The 24209-nt window shown below is 45.5% G+C and overlaps 1 protein-coding gene across 6 annotated transcripts in view; it reads left to right on the top strand.

Moving 5' to 3' along the window:
* Nucleotides 1-2402: 2402 nt before the first annotated feature.
* The window catches only part of MYH11 (myosin heavy chain 11), a 127741-nt gene continuing 105934 nt past the window's right edge, over nucleotides 2403-24209 (top strand). For all 6 annotated transcript variants that reach the window (XM_060122539.1, XM_060122538.1, XM_060122543.1 and 3 more), the window contains exons 1-2: nucleotides 2403-2502; nucleotides 19860-20221. In XM_060122539.1, coding sequence (XP_059978522.1) covers nucleotides 19877-20221 — 345 coding nt within the window. In that variant the 5' untranslated portion in view covers nucleotides 2403-2502; nucleotides 19860-19876. The remainder of the gene's footprint in view (nucleotides 2503-19859; nucleotides 20222-24209) is intronic.

The following is a 24209-nucleotide window of genomic DNA, read 5'->3' as shown; positions in this document are numbered from 1 at the left end:
ACGCAGAGACGATTTCCACTCCTTTTACAGTGCAGACATTAAAAGGCACGTGGGGAAGCAGTGCATTCATCACTTTCTGAAGAACTTAACCCCTAACGTCCCAGCCAACTGAATGCTGGCTGTTTTTGACTCTGACTTAGGCCCATTGTTGGGTAGAGAGCTGGGCCTGCGTGTTTTCAGGGGTGAAAAGCAGGCAAGATGTTGGAGGGATGAAGGGACCGAGAGGGTCTGAGATGCAGAACTCTACAGAGGAGACTGGTAGCCTGCAGGAAACAGAGGGCAGGACAGGCCCTCACCATTATGACGTCCCCCAGGCCTGGTGCAACTCTGCTTGGTTTCATGTTTGTTTTGAATAATAGCAGCTAACATGAAGCAGTGTACTGTGTTCATTTTACATGGATCATCTCAAGGACTGTTTACAAACAGCTGGGAAGTGAAGAAGTGACTGATGTTCCTCCCATTTTACAGGTAGGGAAACTGAGGCACAGGGCCAAATAGCTAGAAAATGGCACTGGCAGATTCAAACTTAGTTATCTAACCTCAGAGAGGAGTCTTTAGCCTCAAGGCTAATTGTCCTGGGCATTTCCCCTTAAGGTCTCTCTTGGAAGTGAATCATAGCAACAGTGGGCTCTGGACCCAGTGAGGGCTCAGGCAAATCCCTTCACTCCTCCAGGGCCTCAGTTTTCTCACCTGCAAAATGGGGGTATTAATAAAGGCCCCACCATCACCCGGCCTCGTGGCTGGGGGAGGGTTTGTTGGATAAGACTGGGGCGAGTGCCAAGCACAGAGCCTGGTAAGGGTCTTCCAACATCTTTAACCCTGTCTGTAAACCCTCTGGCTGGAAGCAGCTGGGACCCACGGGGGACTGGGGGCTGCCCCCTTCTGGCTCTGCCGGGAGCAGAAGGGTCCCCTTCCCACCCCGCTGGTCTCGGATGCCACCCCCTCAACCTCCGCGGGGCGCCGGGAGACCGCTCGGCACCATATTTAGTCAGGGGGAGCGGCAGCCCCGGGCTGGTATGCGGCGCTGGGAATTCCTGCAGGAAGGAGCCTGAGCCTGCCCTTTTTGGGTTGTCTCCCGCCCGCCCGGGTAGGGAGGACCGGCCGGGAACCTCGGAGCCGGGCCAGGCGGGGAGCGGAGCGCCCGGCTGCCCGCAGGTCCCCGGCCTGGCGCGGGGCCAGCCCACCGCCGCGGCTTCCTTTTATGGCCTGTGTGCGTGCATGTGACAGAGTGGAGAGAGATGGAGAGAGATGGAGAGAGCGAGAGAGGGAGGGAGATCTGGAGCCAGAGACACAGAGACCAGAGACAGAGTGAGACAGAGAGACAGAAAGAGACAGCGGTGGGCAGAGTGACGGAGACATAGAGAGAGAAAAAAGGCAGAACAAGACAGAAACGGTGATGGAGAGACACGGTGTCAGACACACAGGAGGGGGTGGGGCGGACACGGGGTAAGGGAGTGGTACTAAGAGGGAGGGAGAGAGAGAAAACTTTCAGGCAGCTTCATTTTAAAGAATTTCTTCGGGCGGGGAGGAGCAGGTGAAGAGAACTTTCAAGAGCGCCTGGCACCCACATTCTGTTTGGATCCTGACATGCACCTTGCAAATTACGTAATTATACACAAACACACACACACACACACACACACACACACACACTTTTCAGCTTCGGACACTGAGGCTCAGAGAAGGGAAATGACTTGCCTGAGGTCACACAGCCAGCGAATGGCACACCAGGACCTGAAGTCACAACAATTGGGCCTCTTTTTTTTTTTTTGCTTGTGGGTGGAGGTGGGGATGCCAAGTTGGGAAAAGTAAAAACTTCCCCTTTCTGCACAATTCCCAGCAGAGTTGGGGGGTCTTGCCTTGTACTTTGCAAAGTTCAAAAAATCCCCTTTCCCCACCCTTCACGCAGCACGGCCAGGCCCTTTCCAGGTAGTGGGGGATGAAGAAAAATGGCGAGCGGGGAGAGGAGGTGTCAACTCGGGCCCCCCACAGTTCCCGCCACGCGGAGGAAGCGGTTAAAGCCCGTGAGGCTAGAGCTGACTCAAGGGAGAAATTCTCAAGCATCCCCTATAGACGCCGGCCGCTCAACCCCTTTCTTTAGGGACCCGGAGTCTCGGTGACTGTCCCAGAACCCGGGTCAGACACTGGCCCCGAACGCTTCTGCCCGCTGCGCCTTTCCCGGGAGCCCTGCGGCCCCCCGCTCCCCCCTGCGCCGCCGCCTGGGTGCGCCCCTCTACGGGCGCCGCGACAGGTGCGCGCGAGGCCTGGACCAAAGCCGCGCTTTTCGGACCCTGCAGGTGGCGCTGCGGAGGGAGCAGCGCGAGACTCACACCCACTCCGCCCCCTCCACCGCCTCCCCTTTCCCTCCCACGAGCAGCTCCGTGTCTATAAAGAGAGGCGTCCCAGGCGAGCGAGAAGGTTTGGACGCCCCTGCCTGGGACGTGTGCCAGATAGGAGCTCTCCATCCGGTTTCTTCTCCGCTCTCCCCCAAGTTGGAGATCTGTAAGTATGTGGTCCTGGTGGGGGAAGGGAAATTGAGTAGAGGGTTTAAGGATCCTAGAAGACATCCTACAGGGGCTGGGGAGCAGTGAGGAGCATCTGTTGACCTCTTCTTAAGGACTATGGGGCTGGGGGTTCACAATTTTCATTTCTCTCTGCCCCATCATCCTAGATTTCCCCCAAACCAGCATCTCCCAAGGTAACCAATGATAAGTACCACCTTGGGGGTACTTATTAAAAATAATGCCCGGGCCCAACTTCGGTTACACTAGAATCTTCAGAAAAACTGTTCCCTATCTATATGAGTCCCAGATGATTCTTGTTATGAGGCAAATCTGAGACATGTGCTCCCTTAGAAATCACAGAGGTCTGGCTTGAACAGCCAGGCTTCTTTTATTCTGGCCACAAAAAGGGTGCAGCTGAGCTTCACTGAAAAGTTACTTCCTATCACATAGGCAGGCAAAGTATGGCTTCCAGTGGAGCTTGCTTAGTTCTGTTAATTATATCAGTTAAAAACACATGGGCAGAAAGGGGAGTGTTTTTTCCTCACTCTAGAGGATGCCTGCTGATAACACTTGAGTGATAAGCTGGTTATGATCCAGTTTATTTATTACAGCTTGATTTTCTTCCAGACACACACCCCCCTCCAGATTTTTAAAAATCTCATCCAGGTTGACCCCAAGGGCCTCAAATACTCAGAAGGGTGCCAGAGTCCACATTTGCTTACACAGTCTGCAGGTGCATTAGCTAAGATTGGGCTGGGATTTCCTGCAGAGCATCCAGTACACATGTTACTCTCATGTCCTACTAAGTGGGCAAAGTGAGAGAAAGTGGCTACTGCCTGTTGTATGTTCTCTCTCTGCACTGAGAGCTGGTGGGGATTTGGCTGCTTGAGGAAAGGCACCATTCAAAGCCATACTTATCAAGAAGTAAAAGTAAATATTTAGAAACCCCAAGAAAGGGAGCATTTACTACAGTATTAAGAATAGATAGATTAAATTGCAAAGTGGCCATTTTATACAGAGAAGGAGCTTAAAGAAGCAGAACTGAAAGTCATTAGATAGCAGTGTGTGAAATAGGATATTGAAGATCCATGGAAGGAAATGCAGTCTTTCCTTGGTGCTTTCGCATTGAGATAAACTACCATTGACAGAGCACTTACGTGCCATGCACTGTAGCAGCGTTTGACTTAATTGATCTCATTTAATCATTGCAACAACCTTTTAAGGGAGTCATTATGATGCCTGTTTAGTATACAAGGTAGCTGAGGCTCAGAGAGGTTAAGTAATTTGCCCAGTGTCTCACAGCTAACAAGTGGTGGATCCCATTCCTGTGTCTGTCTAATTCTACACCCCTGACCCCGCCATCTTTTTTCTTTACCATGAACAAAAACTCTGTTGGAATCAGGTTTCTGATGGGACCAGATGTGTCCAGTAAGGCAAGTGCTTATCATCTCTTTGAAGAAAACATAAACTGACTTTTTGCAAATTTAAAATAAAATGCACTGTTTGTCCCCTGTGGTGGGGTCATCTAGTTGGCCCGATGACTAGATTAGGTGGGCTGCCATCCCAAGAGTCCAAAACGTGAACTAGCCGGGCCTTCCTCAAGAAGCTTCTAGGGCTCGTAAACACTGTGTATCTTATTATCATGTCTGAATTAGACGTGTTATTCCATACAAGGTATTTGTTATGGATTTGTTATCCTTACTTTTCTGTGTGAGGGCTGAGATTGAGGCAAACATGCCCATTTATGGTAGCGTTTTCCATGAGGCCATCCTCGGGCCCCCTCACAAATTAGCCTTGTATTGCAGCTTTGTTGGTCATGCCTCTGGAGATTTCTTTGCCCTTGTCCTTCCCCTTTGGGAACAAGTCGGGGAGTCCAGAGGAGAAAACATTTGGGAGGAAAGGGGGATTACCTTTCCCTACTCTCTCTTATTTGGAAGTTTTATTTTTGGGGTGGGAAAGTTGTCTTCTCCTTTCCTCAGTGTATTGAATCCAAACAGGTGGATTTTATGCTGTTAGGCACAACCATGTTCTTCTGAAATTGGGTACACATTAGATTTTTCTGGAAAACCACATCCAATTTTAAGTCCACTGGAATCCGAGAACATCACAAGCAAATTTAGAAATCATGCAGGTTGACCTTCCCAAACCTCAGTTTTCCCATCCATAAAATGGGGCTCGTGAGAATAGCTAATGTTAGTTGATCACTTTTGCTGGACAACACACTGAATCCTTTACAGGCATCATGTTTCTAAGTCTTTACAACAGCTCTTTGGAATGGATGCTATTATTATTGGCCCTGTTTTACAAATGTGGAGTCTGAATAACTTGCTCAAGATAGCTTGACTAGCCAATGAGGAAGACAAGATTCTATAGACCTAGCTCTTTCTAACTGCAGAGCCTAAGGGATTGCCCTTTTGGGAGGATTCAAGGGGATCATGCATATGAAGGATTTAGCACAGTGTCTGGCCCCTGGTGAACTTCTGTGGATGGTTATTTATAACATACATGACCAGAGACCTTAAGGATCTTGCTCAGTGTAACCCATCTGGTACTTGGCAGAACCAGGAACCCTATGGTATAGTCTTTCCGTAAAAGAGAAACTTGCCCTTAATTTTCTTTTTGTGTAATGTCTTTTCATAAACTCAGTTCCTATTCTTCTTCCACTCGAATATAGACCCACTTCCTCACCTGTGTCAGGAACATGACTGATACCAGGTTTATTGACCCTTTTTTAATTCATTTAGGGTCTCGAGGGCATCATTTAAGAGCTCACCTGTGAGTAGGAGGAGCCTGTCTGGCTTCCACGGTGACTCTTTTGCTACCAGGGGTCTCTTCCCTCTACCCCTGACCTTTAAACACAGTTAACTATGGCCCCACCATGGGGGAAAGGCTGAGTTTGGAAAAGGCCAAGTCGGAATTTGAAGGAAATTTTTGTTTTGTTCTATTTTGAATAGTTGACTTTGAAGAAACTTTTGTAAGGGATCAGATGATGGAGGAAGAAGCTAGCGCTGCCCGTTGTTCCTGCAGGGGGAAGTTGGGCGTCTCTGAGTTGCATCAGTGATTTGGGGGTTAAGGAGGAACAGCCCTCATCAAAGTCCCTGAGGAAGGACCATAGTGCTCGCCTCCTGCTCACCCATGCAGGCTTGAACTTCCTTCCCTCTGCTGGTGAAGCATGCAGCAGATGATACAGAATCACAGAAGGGGCCAGTGTCTGAGACCCCTGTGGGTCATTATAGCCATTCCCTGGTCTCCAGGTAGAATTCCTGACCCTCTTTCTCCTTCCCCACCTCTCCGCTCTTCCCCATCTTTAGATATTGATATAAACATGGTTAATGTATTCTTGCACATCTTTCCAAAACTTTTCTATGTCAAATCTTCCTCTTTTGCACGAATATTGGCATTGTAAATTAGGTGTTTTTTTCCCTTGATTACATATCTTCATCTTTCTATATCAGCACATTGTGGTGTTTCTTTTTATCATCTGCATAATATTCTATTATGTGGAAGGATAGCATCTTACTGAAACAACCTCTTATTGAAACATACCAGCTTCACTCCACCATATAAACAGGACTTCAGGGACCATCTTTGTGTATCTATTTATGTCTAATTACATGAGTTTATCTGTAGGATAAATTCCCAGCAATGTAATTTGCTAAGTTACAGAGCATGCACATTGAAAATGGATAGATATTGCTAAACAGTCCTCTAAAGACATTGTAAATTTAAACTTCAAATGGGCATATAGGAGACTACATTTCTTTTAAGTTGTGGTAAGCCAGAGTTGCAAGACACAAGACACAGTAGGGCTTTTAGGGCCAGAAATGGCTAGTTCTCTCTAATCCTCAAAGCATCCTCCGTGAGAGCCACCAGACCTCTTGCTAACCAAGTTCTCTTGGGGAGGTAAAAATAATTTAGCTTTACTGATTATAAGAACTTCCTTCTGGAGGTACTTTAAAAACAGTATTCTAATGAGTTAGGCAGATATCAGAAGGGGGTGCAGCTGGTGGGGGAGTGGCACGGGGACCAGTCCATGCAAGGAAGTTCAAGCAAGGAAGAGACTTTTTGCTAAGAGTAGATCAGGTGTCAGATCTGGGTTCAGATGTCGGCTCCAACTTTTACAAGCAAAAGCCTTTACTTTCACTTACCTTCCGGGACCTCCATAGCCTTACAGGAATAATAAATAATGCCCACCTTGCTGGACGCTTAGGAGACATAGCAAGATGGTGTATATAATAGATTGCTTGGCCCGATATCCCATGAATAGAAAGAGCACAGTGATAATTGTGCCTATTATTAATGACAGATTTAGAGTCCCGATTACTCGCGGGGACAGTTTGGGGCTTGGAGATCTGGTGCATCTGGGGGGCCCACCCCCTCCCTGCTTCCCTCTCCACTTTGGCTCCTCCCACACCTGGGCCAGACCTTGAAATAGTTGCTCCTCTGCAGAGGTCCCGCCAGCTGGTGGTTCGTGTTCTAGATCAAGCCCAGAGGGTTTTCATTTTGCCTGCATGGCATTCAAAATGTGCAGTGATTTAACTTTAGGGGTGGGTATTTCATTCCTAAATGCAGACTTCGGGGTCTGTTGGAAATCTGGCAATGCAGGGCCCACATTCTCACTCACCCCAACGGGAGTTGAGAAGCTGCCACGCTCTTTGGGCAGGACCAGAGGGCTCTGTCCAGCCACCTCCAGCTTGGGTCACCTTGCATTGCTCACCTGACCCCAGGGACATTTGGGTTGGTGTCTCTGGTCTAAAATCTTGGCAGTAAAATACTGAGGGAAGCTGTTAACTAGGCCTGATGATGTGCAAATCCTGTTACTGTTTGGGCTCTGGGGTATTTTATTCATTTTCCTTTAATAGAGAAGCAGAAGGGGCAAGATCTTTTACCCCTGAGTTCCCCTGGGGAAAATAAAACCGATGCTAAAACAAGCTAAAATAGTTAAACATTCTCAGTTGGTTCAACTTCAACACTTTGATCTGGAATCACAGTTATCATAAAATGTTACAGCTAGGGGCTTCCCTGGTGGCGCAGTGGTTGAGAGTCCGCCTGCCGATGCAGGGGACACGGGTTCGTGCCCCGGTCCGGGAAGATCCCACATGCCGCGGAGCGGCTGGGCCCGTGAGCCATGGCCGCTGCGCATCCGGAGCCTGTGCTCCGCGACGGGAGAGGCCACAACAGTGAGAGGCCCGCGTACCACACACACACACACACAAATATGTTACAGCTAGCCAGCCCTCCACATTTCTATCCCCAAATGAAAAGCACAAGGCCCAGAGAGGGAGAGTAACTTGCCCAGATTCACCCAGCAGGTTCGGCACAGAACGGGGACTTGTAACCCTGTGGTCTTACAGAGGCTAACGAACAGCTTGTCTGCGCTCAAGGAACGAAGCTGGGTGTTGTTGGTGAGGAATACAGGACTGTGTATGGAGCCGACACACTCGGCAGTGTCAGGCGTTGCTAAGGCCATTGATCGTGAACTGTAGGTAGTATCCGTCAGTCCTGTATAATGATCCTGAAGGTGTCCTTTCAGCTCTCAGAGCTGATGCAGGACATTGGACGGGGGGTGGTGGGGGAGGAAGGCTTGAGAGGAAGAAACCAGGTCGGTGGGGAGTCTCCTTGAGGTTCGGCTGTCTGGGTGTCTGTCGCTTTTCTGCTCTCATGTGCCCACACTCCACGCATGTGACCTTCTACACTTGGCATTCCAGGTTGGTTGGGACAATTTTTTCCCCCAGGGGACATGTGGCAATATCTGGAGACATTTTTGGTTGTCATGACTGGGGTGGGGAGGGTGTGCTACTAGCATCTATTGGGTAGAGACCAGAGATGCTACTAATGGCCTTAAACTACACACGACAGTCCCCCTCCCCCCCACTCTCGGCCTGCCCACCACTCCCCCTCTGCTACATGGCTTCTGCCCACCATCCATCCCACCAACAAAGAATTATCCAGCCCCAAATGTCAACGGGCCCAAATGTCAGCGTGCCGAGGTTGAGAGAAACCCTGCTCTAGCAGCAGGGAGGTGCAGACCAAGTTTTCCTTCCATTCAGTGCATGGAGAATTGTGCTCTCTGATCACTGCTGCCGTCTTGCAAACTGCTTTGCGTTCCCCCCTGTGCCTCACCTAATGTCTGACCTGACACTTTTTGCCTGATTGTCCACTACCCCAAATTTTAAAAACTCAAGGCTCTGGGTGCACGCTGAGGCAAGTCCTTGCGGCAATAAAACCAAGTTATCTGGAGACTTCAAGTTGCCGCAGACCGATGCGGGGTGTGTCCCGTGTGTGTCTGTATTTCTTTCAGTCCTCAAGTTCTCTCCCTATTTCAAAGAAGGTAGACAAAGCAGAAAAGATCACTTTGAAAGTATATCTTTATTCAGATTCCACCATAACTAGCTGTGCCATGATGGGCAAGTTACTTAACCTCTCTGTGCCTCAGTTTCCTCATCTGTAAACCAGAGGTAATGGTGCTTCTCGTAGCCTTTTTGAGGGGATTAAATGAGTTAATAGCTGGCATTCAATAAGATAGAGCAGCAGCTATGATTACTAATGTTAATAATATTAATTTGCTAGGCTCACCACATTTTCTCAAGGACAAATCTATGGGATTTAATCAGTGTTTGGTGGGAAAAGAGGTCTGCGGCTAAATGTTTTTGAGAGCCATGGGCTCAAAGGAGTGAAATAGCTTTCAGATGTCAGGACCTCGGATATCCCGATGGGAGTTCTTCCTCTTAATGATGGGGTGGGTAGATGTGTAGCGCTTTTCAAATGGATTTGACCACAGAATCGATTTCTTTCTCTTTTTTTTGGTTGTGCCTCAAGGCATGTGGGATCTTAGTTCCCTGACCAGGGATCAAACCCACGTCCCCTGAATTGGAAGCACAGAGTCTTAACCACTGGACCACCAGGGAAGTCCCCAGAATTGATTTCTGAAGAGTGTCTCAACCTCTCTGAATCCTGCCCCACCCCACCCCAAATATTTTGAGGGATTAGGGTTCCAAGGAACACACTCTGAGAAATGCCATTCTAGGGTGAAGCCAAGCTCCTCTTCCCTTTTCCTTCTTTCTTTTGACCAAAACAGATTTCACACATCCTGACTGTCAGGCTTCAAAGACATGGGAAGCAACCCAGCCTCTCTCCTTTTTCTGGACAGAGACTGAATCTTTGTGTTTGATCTTCTTTGCATTTTTGAGTCCTAGATTAGGCAGGGTTTGTGGCAGTGGGAATTCCTCTGTCCTTTTATTTTTCTGTTGTAGTTTTTGCTTTTTTTCCTGATTTGTAAGGCAACTCAGCAACATCGTAATTAGAAAGAGCCCACTTAGTTGTCATGCTGCCCTAAACAAATAAAACATGTCTCCCCACCCTCCTGAGTAGACTCGGCTACCATTCAAAAACTTTTCATTGATTGTACTCATACTACCGAACTGCACAATTAAGTGCTTAAGGTGGTGAATTTTATTATGTGTATTTTACCATAATTAAAGATAAAAAGAAAAAAAATTTTTTTTCATTGAAGTGTACTTTATATCAGAACAGTACACCTCCCTGTGGGTATGCAGCCTGGTGAATTTCCACAAAGTGGGGACACCCATGTAACTGGCACTCAGATCAAGAAACAACATCAACCCCACACACCCCCATCACGTCCTACACTTCCAGTTACAACATCTGATATCTACCACCTTAGGTTAGATTTGCCTGGTTTTGAACCTCATATACAGGCACACCTCGTGTTATTGCCCTTCACAGATACTGTGGTGGTGTTGTTTTTTTTTTACAAATGAAAGGCTTATGGCAAATCTGTGTCGAGCAAGTCTATCGGTGCCATTTTTCCAACAGCATTTGCTCACTTTGTGTCTCTGTGACACATTTTGGTAATTCTTGCTATATTTAAGGCTTTTTCATTACAATATTTGTTATGGTGACCTGTGATCAGTGGTTTTGTTGTTGCTACTATGACTCGCTGAAGGCTCAGATGATGGTTAGCATTTTTTCGCAATCAAGTGTTTTTAATTAAGGTGCGTATGTTGATATAATTAGACAGTCGACATAATGCTGTTGTACACTTAATAGATGACAGCATAGTGTAAACATAACCTTTATAAGCACTGGGAAACCAAGATATCCATGTGACTTGCTTTATTGTGATATTTGCTTTATTGAGATGGTCTGGAACTGAACTCGCAGCATCTTCACGTCCTGCCTGCAAACAGAATCACACAGTATGTCCTTCTTGGGTTTGCCTTCTTTCACACAAGTGTTTGTGAGGTTTGTTCTTATCGCGGTGTGGAGTTATTGTTCACTTCATCTGATTTGGGTCCCATTTTGAATGTTTATTATGTGCCGGTCACTGTGTTAGGTGCCTTAAAGGGTCGGTTCATTGATTGCAAATACTCCACTGAGCTTCTGACAAGCCCATCAAGCTTGTGTAGGAGACAGAAGAGCACAGGCTTCGAATCAGACCTGGGTTCGGATCCCAGCTCTGTCACTTTAATTTTTTTTCGCGGTACGCGGGCCTCTCACTGTTGTGGCCTCTCCCGTTGCGGAGCACAGGCTCGGACGCGCAGGCTCAGTGGCCATGGCTCAAGGGCCCAGCCGCTCCGCGGCATGTGGGATCTTCCCGGACCGGGGCACGAACCCGTGTACCCTGCGTCGGCAGGCAGACTCTCAACCACTGCGCCACCAGGGAAGCCCAGCTCTGCCACTTTTTAGCTGTGTGACCTCAGGCAGATTCCTTCACCTCTTTGAGCCCCAGTTTCCATGTCTGTAAGGTGGAGCTGACCATCAAACGGAACTCCTAAGGCTGTGGTGGTGTCGCTCGATGATCCTGCATGTGAAGGATTTAGCCCAGGGCCTGTGAGGAGGCCAGGAGTGTTAAGTATCACTGTTTGGTGTTCAAAAAACTCTGTCCTGGGTATGACATACAGCCAAATGGGAGGTGGTGTGATATTGGCTTTGCTTACATGTAGAAGATAGTTTTATAAATTTTGCGTAGTAATATCTTTCCTTTTAAGGAAAATGTCAGTCATGAAATAGTAGACAGAAGAGTTTAACCCTCCTACAGGTACTCCATCATGAGGCTCCAGCAATTAACACTGGGCCGATCCTGGCTCCACCCAAATTTCCTCCCTGCCCTGATTATTTTGAGGTAAACCCCAGGTTTATCATTTCATCTATAAATACTATATGTTTTTATTTATTTATTTATGGCTGCATTGGGTCTTTGTTGCTGCACATGGGCTTTCTCTAGTTGCGGCGAGCGGGGGCTACTCTTCGTTGTGATGCGTGGGCTTCTCATTGTGGTGGCTTCTCTTGTTGCGGAGCATGGGCTCTAGGCATGTGGGCTTCAGTAGTTGTGGCACACAGGCTCAGTAGTTGTGGCTCGCAGGCTCTAGAGCTCAGGCTCAGTAGGTGTGGCCCACGGGCTTAGTTGCTCCACGGCATGTGGGACCTTCCCAGGCCAGGGCTCAAACCCGTGTCCCCTGCATTGGCAGGTGGATTCTTAACCACTGCACCACCAGGGAAGTCCCTTCACGATCTTCTAAAAGGAAATACTTCTCTAAAAGGAAAGGACTCTCTAAATAGGTGAAATCACAGTACCATTTTCACACCAAAGAATTTAACCAATTCCCTAGGATAAAACATATTGAGTCAGTGTTCAAATTTCCCTGATTAGCTCATCCATTTTTCTTTTCGGAGGGGTTGTCAAGTAAACTTTTATTTTTCTGACAATTACATTCAGTTGCTCAAAGATTTTCATTTAAAGGGTGGCTGTTTTTTAAAAAATTATTTAATTATTTACTTATTTGGCTGCGTTGGGTCTTCCTTGTGGTGCGCAGGCTTTTCTCTAGTTGCAGCCAGCAGGGGCTACTCTTTGTTGTGGTGCGCGGGTTTCTCATTGCGGTGGCTTCTCGGAGCATGGGCTCTAGGCGTGCAGGCTCAGTAGTTGTGGCTCACGGACTCTAGAGCGCAGGCTCCGTAGTTGTGGCGCATGGGCTTAGTTGCTCCACGGCATGTGGGATCTTCCCGGACCAGGGCTCGAACCCGTGTCCCCTACATTGGCAGGCGGATTCTTAACCACTGCACCACCAGGAAAGTCCCTAAAGCATGGCTTTTTAAGACAGCAAAATGTACCTTTATTTCTGATTTGCTCCGTGTGTGGATGTGCATGTTGACATGATAGGGGAGTTCTTTCTCTGCCTCTATCAGTGTTTGTCTTTTATTGTACTTGTTAGACTTTTTCATTATGAAAATTTTCAAACATATGCAAAAGTGGAGAGAACAGTATGACGTACCCCTTGGTTCCTGTCACTCACCTTCCATATGAGGCCAATCATTTCACCCCCACCCTCCTCCCATTTCTTTTGTGGGTCCCAAAGTCCTTTCTAATCTATAGGTTACCCTTTTTAAAAATACTTTATCTGTTAAAGAAACTGAGTCATTTGTCCTATGCTTTCCCACCTTGTGGGCTTTGTCACATGCCCGTGGCCTAGTTTGGCATGTTCCCTGTGCCCCGCATTTCCCTTAAATGGGTGTTAGATCCAGAGGCTTTGTTGGCTTCGGTCCCCCAACCCCACCCCATTTTCCTTTTTGTAAGAATATTTCATTGGTGGTGGTGGCACTTCCTAGAGCAACCCCTCTGGAGGCATGTAACCTCTGATCGACTTTGTTTTTGCAATGTTAAGGTTAATGAGTAGGTATAGGTGGTGCCAGCCTGATCCATCCATTATAAAGTTTGCCGTCTGCTTTTCATCTAATACAGTGGGTCTGAAAGTGTGGACCCCAGGCCAGCATCCTCAGCATCACCTGGGAACCTGTTAGAAATGCAGGTCTTGGGCTCATCCCAGACCTACTGACTCGGAAGCTCTGGGGTGGGCCCAGCCATCTGTGATTCCACAACTGCCCGGGTGAAGCTGATGCACAAGAAAGTTTGAGAATCAATGGTCTGATGTTTTAGCAAAATTGATAGTCATGGTCAAGACCCATTATTTTATTCAGAGTTCCAAAATTGCTACACTTTAGTTTCATCATTTCTTCCACCTTTATTGGCTGGAATTCTTCTAAGTAGAAGGTAGTTTTTGTTTTTTTTTTTTAAACAGTGAAAGTGAGGTGAAGGGAGAATGGACTCATTACGTCCCAAGAGAAATTCAATAACAATTTAAAAATGCAGGAAATGCGATTGTTAAACCTGGGACAGTGCACATTCTCTACGATTCTTTAGTTCACTTTTTGGAATAACTGAAGTGATTATTCAGATTTAGGGAATGATTCACCTATTTCTCCATCTTGTTTTTTTTTTAAATGAGCTACTAGATCAGGTCTCCCAGGAGAAATAACCATCCCTTCTGAACAAATCAGCCTTTGGGTTTTTTTTTTGTTTGTTTTTTGTTTTAATTTGTATTTTTACTTTAAAATAAGTTTGAGATTGAGTGAATTTGTTGGCAGCCTTTGGTTTGTATTATTGTTATTTTCACCCCAGAAGAGAAAAGTGGTAGTAACTGCCCCTCTGATTTTTGCCTTGCAAAGTCTGCATTTTAGGAGGTGGCTGCCCAGCTCCAGGGGCCCATTGATGGGATTTGGGGGTTACTCCATCTCCGTGGGATTTGTTGGCCTAAGTGTGGAGATTATGTTTGAATTCAAAGGAGTTATGAATTGTTTTCTGCTGAAGTAAGGGGATCAACCACACAGTACGTCCTGGTGGCTGTACATCCTAACTCAGCTTGCACCTTAGTTCTTTGGAACGAACAGTGGATGGGGGGAGGAGAGATGGGGTCGGTTGGAGGAGCTGAGTGAGAGCAAGTGCTACTAGAGCAGGGCAGCTCCTTCAGGTATGGTCAGAGGGTCTGGAATGGGCCCTTGGATTGGCCTATAAAGAGTCTGTTGCCTCAGCACCTTGTCTCATGAACACGTCTAGACAACAGAATGGAGAATCTCACAAATGGGTTCCCCATGTTGAGAGGGCATTTACTAACTTGATGTTTTATATAAAGACAGACTTCTTGTCAATTATTTAGTGACCTTGAGGAACAGTTTGTAGAAAGGCAGCATCAGTGTTCTAGTTTCCCCTTTTCTTTACCAGTTTTCAATACAATGAGTTGATTCCCCAGCATCTTACAAGGATGACTTGTGAATTTTTTTTAATCATTATGAGCTCATGGATTTAAACATACTCACCTTTCAACTCTTGTCCCATATTTGACCAAATAGAACCCTAGTTTGATATTTTAGTGTGTAGTTTTCTAGACTTTTAAAAATGTATACACAGACATATAAAATGACAAGAATTACTCTATTATAAATACTTTAATCAGCTTTATTGATATTTTAGGGTGTAGTTTAATATTTTAGCGTGTAGTTTTCTAGACTTTTAAAAATGTATACACAGACATATAAAATATTTTAGTGTGTAGTTTTCTAGACTTTTAAAAATGTATACACAGACATATAAAATGACAAGAATTACTCTATTATAAATATTTTAATCAACTTTATTGAGGTATAATCTACATATAACTCACCATTTTTAAAAAAATTCACTGATTTTTAAGTGTACAGCTCAATGAGATTTGTCAAATGTATACAGTTATATAATCACCACCATAATCAGGATATAGAACGTTTTCATCACCCCCAAATTTCCTTTTTGCCTCTTGGTGGTCAGTGGCCTCCCCAGCCTCTGGCAACCAGTGATCTGCTTTCTGTCACCATAGTTTTGCCTTTTCTAGACTTAACACATTAGTGGAATAATAGAGCATGTAGACTGGGTCTTGCTTCTTTCACAGAGCTTGCTTTTGAGATTCGTCTATTTTATTGTGTAGTTTGTTCCTTTTTATTGCTGAGTATTCCATTTATTCATATTGTTTTTAACCTAAAAAGATATCGGAAATATCTTTGCATGGTCCAAAGTCATCTATTGTGTCATTCCGTTTATATGCAATGCCCCGAAAAGGCAAATCTGTAGAGACAGATAATAGATTAGTGGTTGCCGAGGGTTGTGGGTAGGAACAGGGAGTGACTGCAGACCAGCATGAGGAAACCCTTTTGAGATGATGGGAATGGTCCAAAATTTAGCATCATGATAAATGCACAGCTCTGTAAATTTACTAAAAATCATTGAATTGTGCATTTACAATGAGAGGATTTTAAAGCATGTAAATGACAAATAAATATGTTAAGATGAAAGGGAAAAATCTTTTTGTTAATTTTTAATTTTTTTTTTTTTTTTTTTGTGGTACACGGGCCCCTCACTGTTGTGGCCTCTCCCGTTGCGGAGCACAGGCTCCAGACGTGCAGGTTCAGAGGCCATGGCTCACTGGCCTAGCCGCTCCACGGCACGTGGGATCTTCCCGGACCGGGGCACGAACCCATGTCCCCTGCAACGGCAGGCGGACTCTCAACCACTGCGCCACCAGGGAAGCCCAATTTATACTCTTTTGATGTTCAAAAATTGTGTGCAAATCTGTAACCAACATTAACTCTATGAATTATCACTTTTATTATTTCTTCTTTTTTTAACATTCTTTTTTTAAATATTCTTTTCCACTATGGTTTATCACAGGATATTGAATATAGTTCCCTGTGCTACACATTAGGACCTTGTTGTTTATCCATTCTAAATGTAATAATTTGCATCTACCAACCCCAAACTCCTAGTCCATCCCTCTCCCTCCTCCTCTCCCCCGTGGCAACCACAATTCTGATCTGTATGTCTGTGAGTCTGTTTCTGTTTTGTAGATAGGTTCATTTGTCCATATTTTAGATTCCACATGTAAGTGATATCATATGGTATTTGTCTTTCTCTTTCTGACTTACTTCACTTAGTATGATAATCTCTAGCTGCATCCATGTTGCTGAAAATGGCATTATTTCGTTCTTTTTTATGGCCAAGTAGTATTCCATTGTATATATGTACCACATCTTCTTTACCCATTCATCTGTCAATGGACATTTAGGTTGTTTCCATGTTTTGGCTATTGTGAACAGTGCTGCTATGAACATAGGGGTGCATGTATCTTTCTGAATTATAGTTTTGTCTAGGTATATTCCCAGGAGTGGGATTACTGGATCATATGGTAATTCTGTTTTTAGTTTTCTGAAGAACCTTCATACTGTTTTCCATAGTGGCTGTACCAACTTCCATTCCCACCAACAGTGTAAGAGGGTTCAAAAGGGAAAAATCTTTGCGTGGCATAAATAAGTCTACATCTTGAAGTTTGGGTGGAATTATAGGATTCTGTTGCCTGGATGCTCTGTAATTTAACAAGGCACTCACTGAAGGCCATTTGGATTGCTTGCAGGTTTTGCTGTTCCAAATAGCACTGCAATGTACATTTTTATACATCTGTTAGCACTTCTCAGTTTCCTTAAGCTAAATTGCTAGCAATCGAATTGCAGGTCAGGGGGTGTGCATGAATTTTAGGAACTTTCCATCTGTAAGGGTGATGTATGCAGAGGCCCGGACCCTACACTCTTGACAACACTGGATATTATCAGTGGTTCTCACCTTAGCCAAGCTATGGGTGAAAAGCAATATCTCACTGCTTCACCTTGTATTTCTTCATTTACTAGTGAGGCTGAACATCTTTTTCTTATGTGGATTGGCTATTTGAAGGTGTTTTTAAAGTATCTATTTTTGTTGATCATAAATTTAATAAAAGTTATAAAACTGTAAGTATGGCAAAAATACATAATAGAAAGTATACCCATGTTCAGAGTAGAATTATTCATGATAGAGAAAATGTGGAAGTAACTCAAATGTCCATCAACAGATGAATGGGTAAACAAAATGTCATATATCCATACAATGGAATATTATTCAGCCTTAAAAAAGGAAGGAAATTCTGATTCATGCTGCAACATGGTTGAACCTTGAGGACATTATGCTAAGTGACATACGCCAGTGACAAAAGGACAAATACTGTATGATTCCACTGACATGAGGTTCCTAGAGTAGTGAAATTCATAGAGATAGAAAGTAGAGGGCTTCCCTGGTGGCGCAGTGGTTAAGAATCTGCCTGCCAATGCAGGGGACACAGGTTCGAGCCCTGGTCCGGGAAGATCCCACATGCTACGGAGCAACTCAGCCCATGCATCGCAACTACTGGGCCCGTGTGCCACAACTACTGCCTAGAGCCCGTGCTCCACAACAAGAGAAGCCACCGCAATAAGAAGCCTGCACCCTGCAACAAAGAGTAGCCCCCGCTCGCCAGAACTAGAGAAAGCCCACGTGCAGCAATGAAGACCCAACACAGCCAAAAATAAATAAATAATAATAATAAAAGATAAATTTTAAAAAACAAAACAAAAAAGAAAAGAAAGTAGAATGGTGGTTGCCAGTGGCTGGAGGGAAGAGGCAATGGGGAATTAGTCTTTAATGGGTGTGGAGTCTCAGTTTTGCAAGATGAAAAGAGTTCTGGAGCTGGATGGTGGTGATACTTGCACAACAATATGAATGTACTTAATGTCACTGAACTTAGTGTCATAAAATGAGTAAGATAGTATACTTATGTATATTTTACCACAATAAAAAATTGGCAAAAAAACCCATAAAAAGTAAAAATCCCTTCATAACTATATTGATAAGTGCATATTTCTCCAGTCATTCTGTCTATATGGATTCTAAATATTTTTAAATAAAATGGGTTATTATACCTACTATTTTACAATATTCCCTATATTTCATTTTTAAAGTTTTATTGAGATATAATTTAAATACCATACAATTCACCCATTTAAACTGTACAATTGAATGGCTTTAGCATATTCACAGAATTGTGCATCCATCATTGCAGTACATTCTAGAACATTTTCATCACCCCAAAAAGAAACCCTGCACCCCTTTGCTGTCACCCTCTGATTCTCTCCCAGCTGTTGGCAACCACTAATCTACTTTCTATCTCTCTGGATTTGCCTATTCTGGACATTTTGGGTAAGTGGAATCATATAATATGTGGTCCTCTGTGACTAGATTCTTTTACTTAGTATAGTGTCTTCAAGATTCATTAATGCTCAGTGTATATCGGTACCCCATTCCTTTTTATGGCTGAATAATATTCCATTATATGGAGAGGCCACATTTTATTTATCCATTCATCTGTTGATGGACATTTGGGTTTTTTTTTTTGACACTTCTTGGCTATTAGAAATAATGCTTCTATGAACATTCACTTATGAGTTTTGTGTGGAGGTATGTTTTCATTTCTTTTGGGTATATATCCAGGAATGGGATTGTTGGATCATATGATAACTCTCTGTTTAACCATTTGAGGACCCGCCTTTTATTTTTACAGTAAACTATCAGACTTGGATATCTTCCTGTGTCAACACACCTTGACATACTTCTTGCATCTTAACCCCTGGATAGCATTTCATTGTATGAAAATATAATGGTTTATGTAACATGCCATGTTGATGGACAACAGGCAATGATGGAAATCCTTTTCTTTTTTTAAAAAATAAATTTATTTATTTATTTGTTTGTTTTTATCTTTGGCTGCGTTTGGTCTTCTTTGCTGCACGGGCTTTCTCTAGTTGCGGTGAGTGGGGGCTACTCTTTGTTGCAGTGCTTGGGCTTCTCATTGTGGTGGCTTTTCTTGTTGTGGAGCACGGGCTCTAGGCACGCAGACTTCAGTAGCTGTGGCACGTGGGCTCAGTAGTTGTGGCACGTGGGCTCAGTAGTTGTGGCACGTGGGCTCAGTAGTTGTGGCTCGCGGGCTCTTGAGCGTAGGCTCAGTAGTTGTGGTGCACGGGCTTAGTTGCTCTGCGGCATGTGGGATCTTCCTGGAGCAGGGCTCGAACCCATGTCCCTTGCATTGGCAGGTAGATTCATTTTTTTTTTTTTTGAAGATGTTGGGGGTAGGAGTTTATTAATTAATTAATTTTTGTTGTGTTGGGTCTTCATTTCTGTGCGAGGGCTTTCTCTAGTTGTGGCAAGCGGGGGCCACTCTTCATCGCAGTGTGCGGGCCTCTCACTATCGCGGCCTCTCTTGTTGCGGAGCACAGGCTCCAGACGCGCAGGCTCAGTAGTTGTGGCTCACGGACCTAGTTGCTCCGCGGCATGTGGGATCCTCCCAGACCAGGGCTCGAACCCGTGTCCCCTGCCTTAGCAGGCAGATTCTCAACCACTGGCAGGTAAATTCTTAACCAGTGCACCACCAGGGAAGCCCCTGGAGATCCTTTACTGAAGGGCCTTTGGGTTGTTTCCATTTTTTGACAACATAAACCATCCTACAGGGAACACCTTTGTACTCTATGGAATGTTTCTGCAGACTGCATTCCCAGACATGATGAGGTGAGGGCTTTGTCTGTCTTTAGGGCTTGGTTCTGGTCTAATTCTGACCCTGTGGCCTTATTCCCCAGGGGATCAACAAGGCACCATGGCACAGAAGGGCCAGCTCAGTGATGACGAGAAGTTCCTCTTTGTAGACAAAAACTTCATCAACAGCCCAGTGGCCCAGGCTGACTGGGCCGCCAAGAAGCTGGTATGGGTCCCTTCGGAGAAGCAGGGCTTCGAGGCGGCCAGCATCAAGGAGGAGAAGGGGGATGAGGTGATCGTGGAGCTAGTGGAGAATGGCAAGAAGGTCACGGTCGGCAAAGATGATATCCAGAAGATGAACCCGCCCAAGTTCTCCAAGGTGGAGGACATGGCAGAGCTGACGTGTCTCAATGAAGCCTCCGTGCTGCACAACCTGAGGGAGAGGTACTTCTCAGGACTCATATACGTGAGTATCTTGGGGCAGCCAGTCACTTCTTGCTGGCCTCCTGCACCCCTGAGGGAAGGGAGAGGCTTGGAGATGTCTTCGGGGTGCAGGTTGGGAGGCTGAAGTTTTCAATGAGAGAGGCTGCAAGGTGGGATGGAATCGTCCAGACCTGGGTTCCCATTCACCTTGCCCTACCTAGTTCTGTGACATTGAACAGGTTATTTCACCTCTTGAAGCCTCAGTTTTCCCATCTGCAAAATGAGAACAATCACCCTCCCCATGTAAAGGAGATCCAAAGATTCCATGTAATCCCATAGACGCTTGGTCAGTGCTCAACGGATTTCAGTGAAGTAGTTCCCTGCCCTTCCTCCATCTTGGAAATAAAGAAGAGCTCTTAACCTCCTTGGGAAGGCTTGTCCATCCTGGCAGTCAAGTAGGTAAGAGACATGAGGATCTTGGTGAGGTTTGGTGGAGGCCTTCCCTGTCCCAAATGGGAACGCCTGGATCGACCTGGACTCCTCTGGGTTGACTGTGCAGATCAGAGTGCACTAGAGCTGCACTGTCCAATATGGTAGCCACCGGCCACACGTGGCTAACTAAATTTAGATGTAAACTAATTAAGCATCAATTCTTAAAAGTTCACTTCTTCACTTGTACTGGGCTTCATGTTAAATGCCCAACAGCCACCTGTGTCTAGTGGCTGCTGTATACCTGTGACAGCACAAGTGTAGAACATTCCTATCACTACAGAAAGCTCTGTGGGACAGTCTGGACCAGATGATGTGTGACTCAGGGGTACAGGTTCCTTGTGGGGTGGGCCAGCTCCCCAGGATATAGAAGGACATGGTAACCCCATTAAGCCAAACTGGTGGGCAGAGGGTCCCCCAGTCCAGCCTTTGTCTATCTTGCCTCTCAGAAAGGGTATGTTAATCCCTTGGGCAAGTTATCTAATTTCTCTGAAATTTTGTTTCCTTCTCTGTAAAATGAACGCAAGAATAGTACTAGCCTCATAGACTGGGTTACTCTGAAAAGAAAGCACTTGGCATGCTTCCTGGCATGTTGTAGGCACTCAACATGCTAGGTGTTGTTTTTATTAGTTTTGTTGCTGTTATGGTAATTTTTGTTATTACCAGACAGATGTTCTGGGATTCTCTGCAAACTTATGGAAACAGTCACCTCCATCTTTAGGCCCTCTGGTCCTGCCCTTTGTGTTTTACCATGTGAAAATTACAAAACTCCCTTGTCACCTCTAAAATTGTCCTGCAGACGTTTTTCCTAATTAGGAAAATAAGGCACATTTATTCCAGAAGATTTGGAAAATTCATAAAAGCACAGTAAACACAAAAATCAGTCCTCCCCCAGAGATAACAGCTGATAAGATGTTGGTGCATTCCCGGTGTTTCTATGTGAGAATAGTGCGTGTTTACCTATTGAAAAGCCTGTGCACCTAGGCTGGGGACCTGCTCTTCTTTCTACATATAAGTCAGTGATGAGCATCCCCATTGCTCATTCATAACGCCAGAATGTCCCTTTATGGGCTTTGTGACCTATCCTATGGATGTACCATAATTAATGATCTATTCTTCTTATGGATTGTTCAGAGGGGGTTACAATGGGTTTTTTCTTTTTAAAGAGCCAAGGGGGAACGGGGGAGCAACTCATAATTCTATAAATGCCTCCTCTTTGTCTCATTTAATTAGTACAACTCCACTGAATGAAGTATGCTAGTCTGTAAGATGAGACGAGCATACTTCATTCAGTGGATGTTGTGCTAATTCAAGCTGAGGCTCAGAGTACTGAAGTCCCTCCAAGGACAGTCTAAGATGCTCTCTAAGCAGGGAAAGTCCCTTTTGTCAAACTCCTTGTTTGGAAGCATTATCAACCTGGGGCTCTTGGCACAGAGTGGATATTTCTAAGGGCACCAATCTGCAGGGAGCAAGAGGGGAGCGGGTCTCCTGTCCAAGATGAGTCGTCTTCATCCAAGGAGGTCAAGGATGGGCCTGGATATGAATCTTGCCTGCTATGCTCTGACACAGATGTTTGAGCCCCAGATAGAAATCAGGAAAAATGAGGGGCTTATGAAGGTCCCAAGACCCAGACTATCTTCCGACAGCAGATTAAAACATGAATCAAATCTTCAAATTCCTGCTACGCTTCTCTGGACAGATTAGATGAAAAGCCTTTCAGTCTTGTGACCACACGTCCACTGCTGTCTCGTTCCTTTCTGGTCAGTTTAATCACTTAAATAGAAACTGTTGTCCGTGACAGAGGAGATAAAGGAGGACAGGGGTGGAGATGGGGGGCACAGCAAGTTATTCACCCGGCGCGTGATAGCGGAAGGCGCAGCAGCCCTTATTACGGGTGGGTGGCAGGTGATGCTCAGGCAGCTGGCCGTGGCCGACTTTGCCCTTGATAAAGAAGAGAACGTTCCCTTCCATTCTGCAAGGCTCATTTCGAACAAGGCACTTTTGCTCAGGTCCTGGCTGATGTCTTGTCCTCTCGGGTCTAGAAGAGGTAGAAGCCAGAGGGTCCCGTCTCCTAGTCTTAGAGATGCAGGTTCTTGCCTGAGCTGCCAAGGATCATTGATGGCACATGTGGGGCATGCATGTGGCTCTGATCCCTGGTCCAGCACTCTCTTGCTATCTTGGCTGTTGCTGTTGGCTGGCTTCTCTCTGCCTGGGATTTTTCATGACTGCTTAGCAGTCGGCTCTGTCCCTGGTGTTGGGCTGGGAGATGAGACAAGGGTTTCAGGCACAGGGAACTCAGTGAAGAGGTGGGCCTTGCTTGTACTGGCTACCGCCCCAAGTCCCAGCTCTCTGCGCACGAGGTGACCGAGGCAGAGAGGTGACGAGACTTGCCTGGGGAGGGACCGGATCAGACTCCCCTGCTTCCCTCTCTGTGGGATGCTGAGAGTCACAGGGCCCAGTCCTCTCCCTGAGGCTGATTGATAACTGAGGGGAGGAAGATAAGGCACACTTGAGCTGGATGCAGATATGTAACATAGATTCTACAACGATGAATGGATGAAGGAAAGGTGGTAGATACACCGAATGATGTAATAACCCTGCTTTAAAACAGAAGGAGATCCTGCCATTTGTAACAACAGGGATGAACCTGGAGGACATTATGCTGAGTGCAATAAGCCAGAGAGAGAGGGGAAAATCCCGCAGGATCCCATTTACATGAGAATCTAAAATAGTCAAACTCAGAGAATCAGAGAGTAGAATGGTGGTTGTCAGGGTCTGGCGGGGAGGGGGAGATGGGGAATTTCTTATTTATGTATTTATTTGTGGCTTTTTCTTGTGTCTGTTCACAACTATCTAACCACTCAGACTTAAAACATTTTTTTTGAATAGACAACACATGCAAATAGTAAATAAAATAGTATATAAGGGTATTTTAGAACTTTTCCTTTCAACCCCATTCCTCACCTTCTGGTTCCCCTCCTTAGAGAAACCGTGGTCACCAGTTCCTTATGTAGCGTTCCAGCAATACTTTATACATATAGAGGCAAATATATGTATATTTGTATACATACATATGTATTCCTTTAAAGGGCAGTGAGCCATAGTTATTGAGCCAGTCTCCCACTGATGGGCATTTAGGTTGTTTCTAGTCTTTTTTGCCCTTTAAAATCAAGGCTGTAGCAGATCACATTCTTGATGGACCAGGTCTTTCTCTAGGATACATGTTCAGAAAGTCATGACATTGCACTACAAGCTGGTAAAGAAAGTATTGTTATCCATTGTTTTATAGATGGGGAAGAAGAGGCTCAGGGGTTTGGCCTCTTGCTCAAGTCACACAGGCAATGAGGGCAAGGCTGAGGTTCAACCAGGCCTCTGTGACCTAAAGCCTGCATCTCTTCCACCTTCCCCCACTGTTCCTCATTTCTGCCGGAGGCCTTGGGAGCTCAGGGCTCCACGGCTGACCATATAAAGTGTTAGGGAAAAAGTGGACTCACTTCCTAATACGGTCACAAGAGGGAAACCCTTGGCCTGCAGCTGGGACC

The sequence above is a fragment of the Lagenorhynchus albirostris genome, chromosome 15 (genome assembly GCF_949774975.1).
Source record: "Lagenorhynchus albirostris chromosome 15, mLagAlb1.1, whole genome shotgun sequence".
Classification (NCBI taxonomy): domain Eukaryota; kingdom Metazoa; phylum Chordata; class Mammalia; order Artiodactyla; family Delphinidae; genus Lagenorhynchus; species Lagenorhynchus albirostris.
The sequence above is the reverse complement of the archived record's forward strand: the minus strand, read 5'-3'. Positions and strand labels throughout refer to the sequence as shown.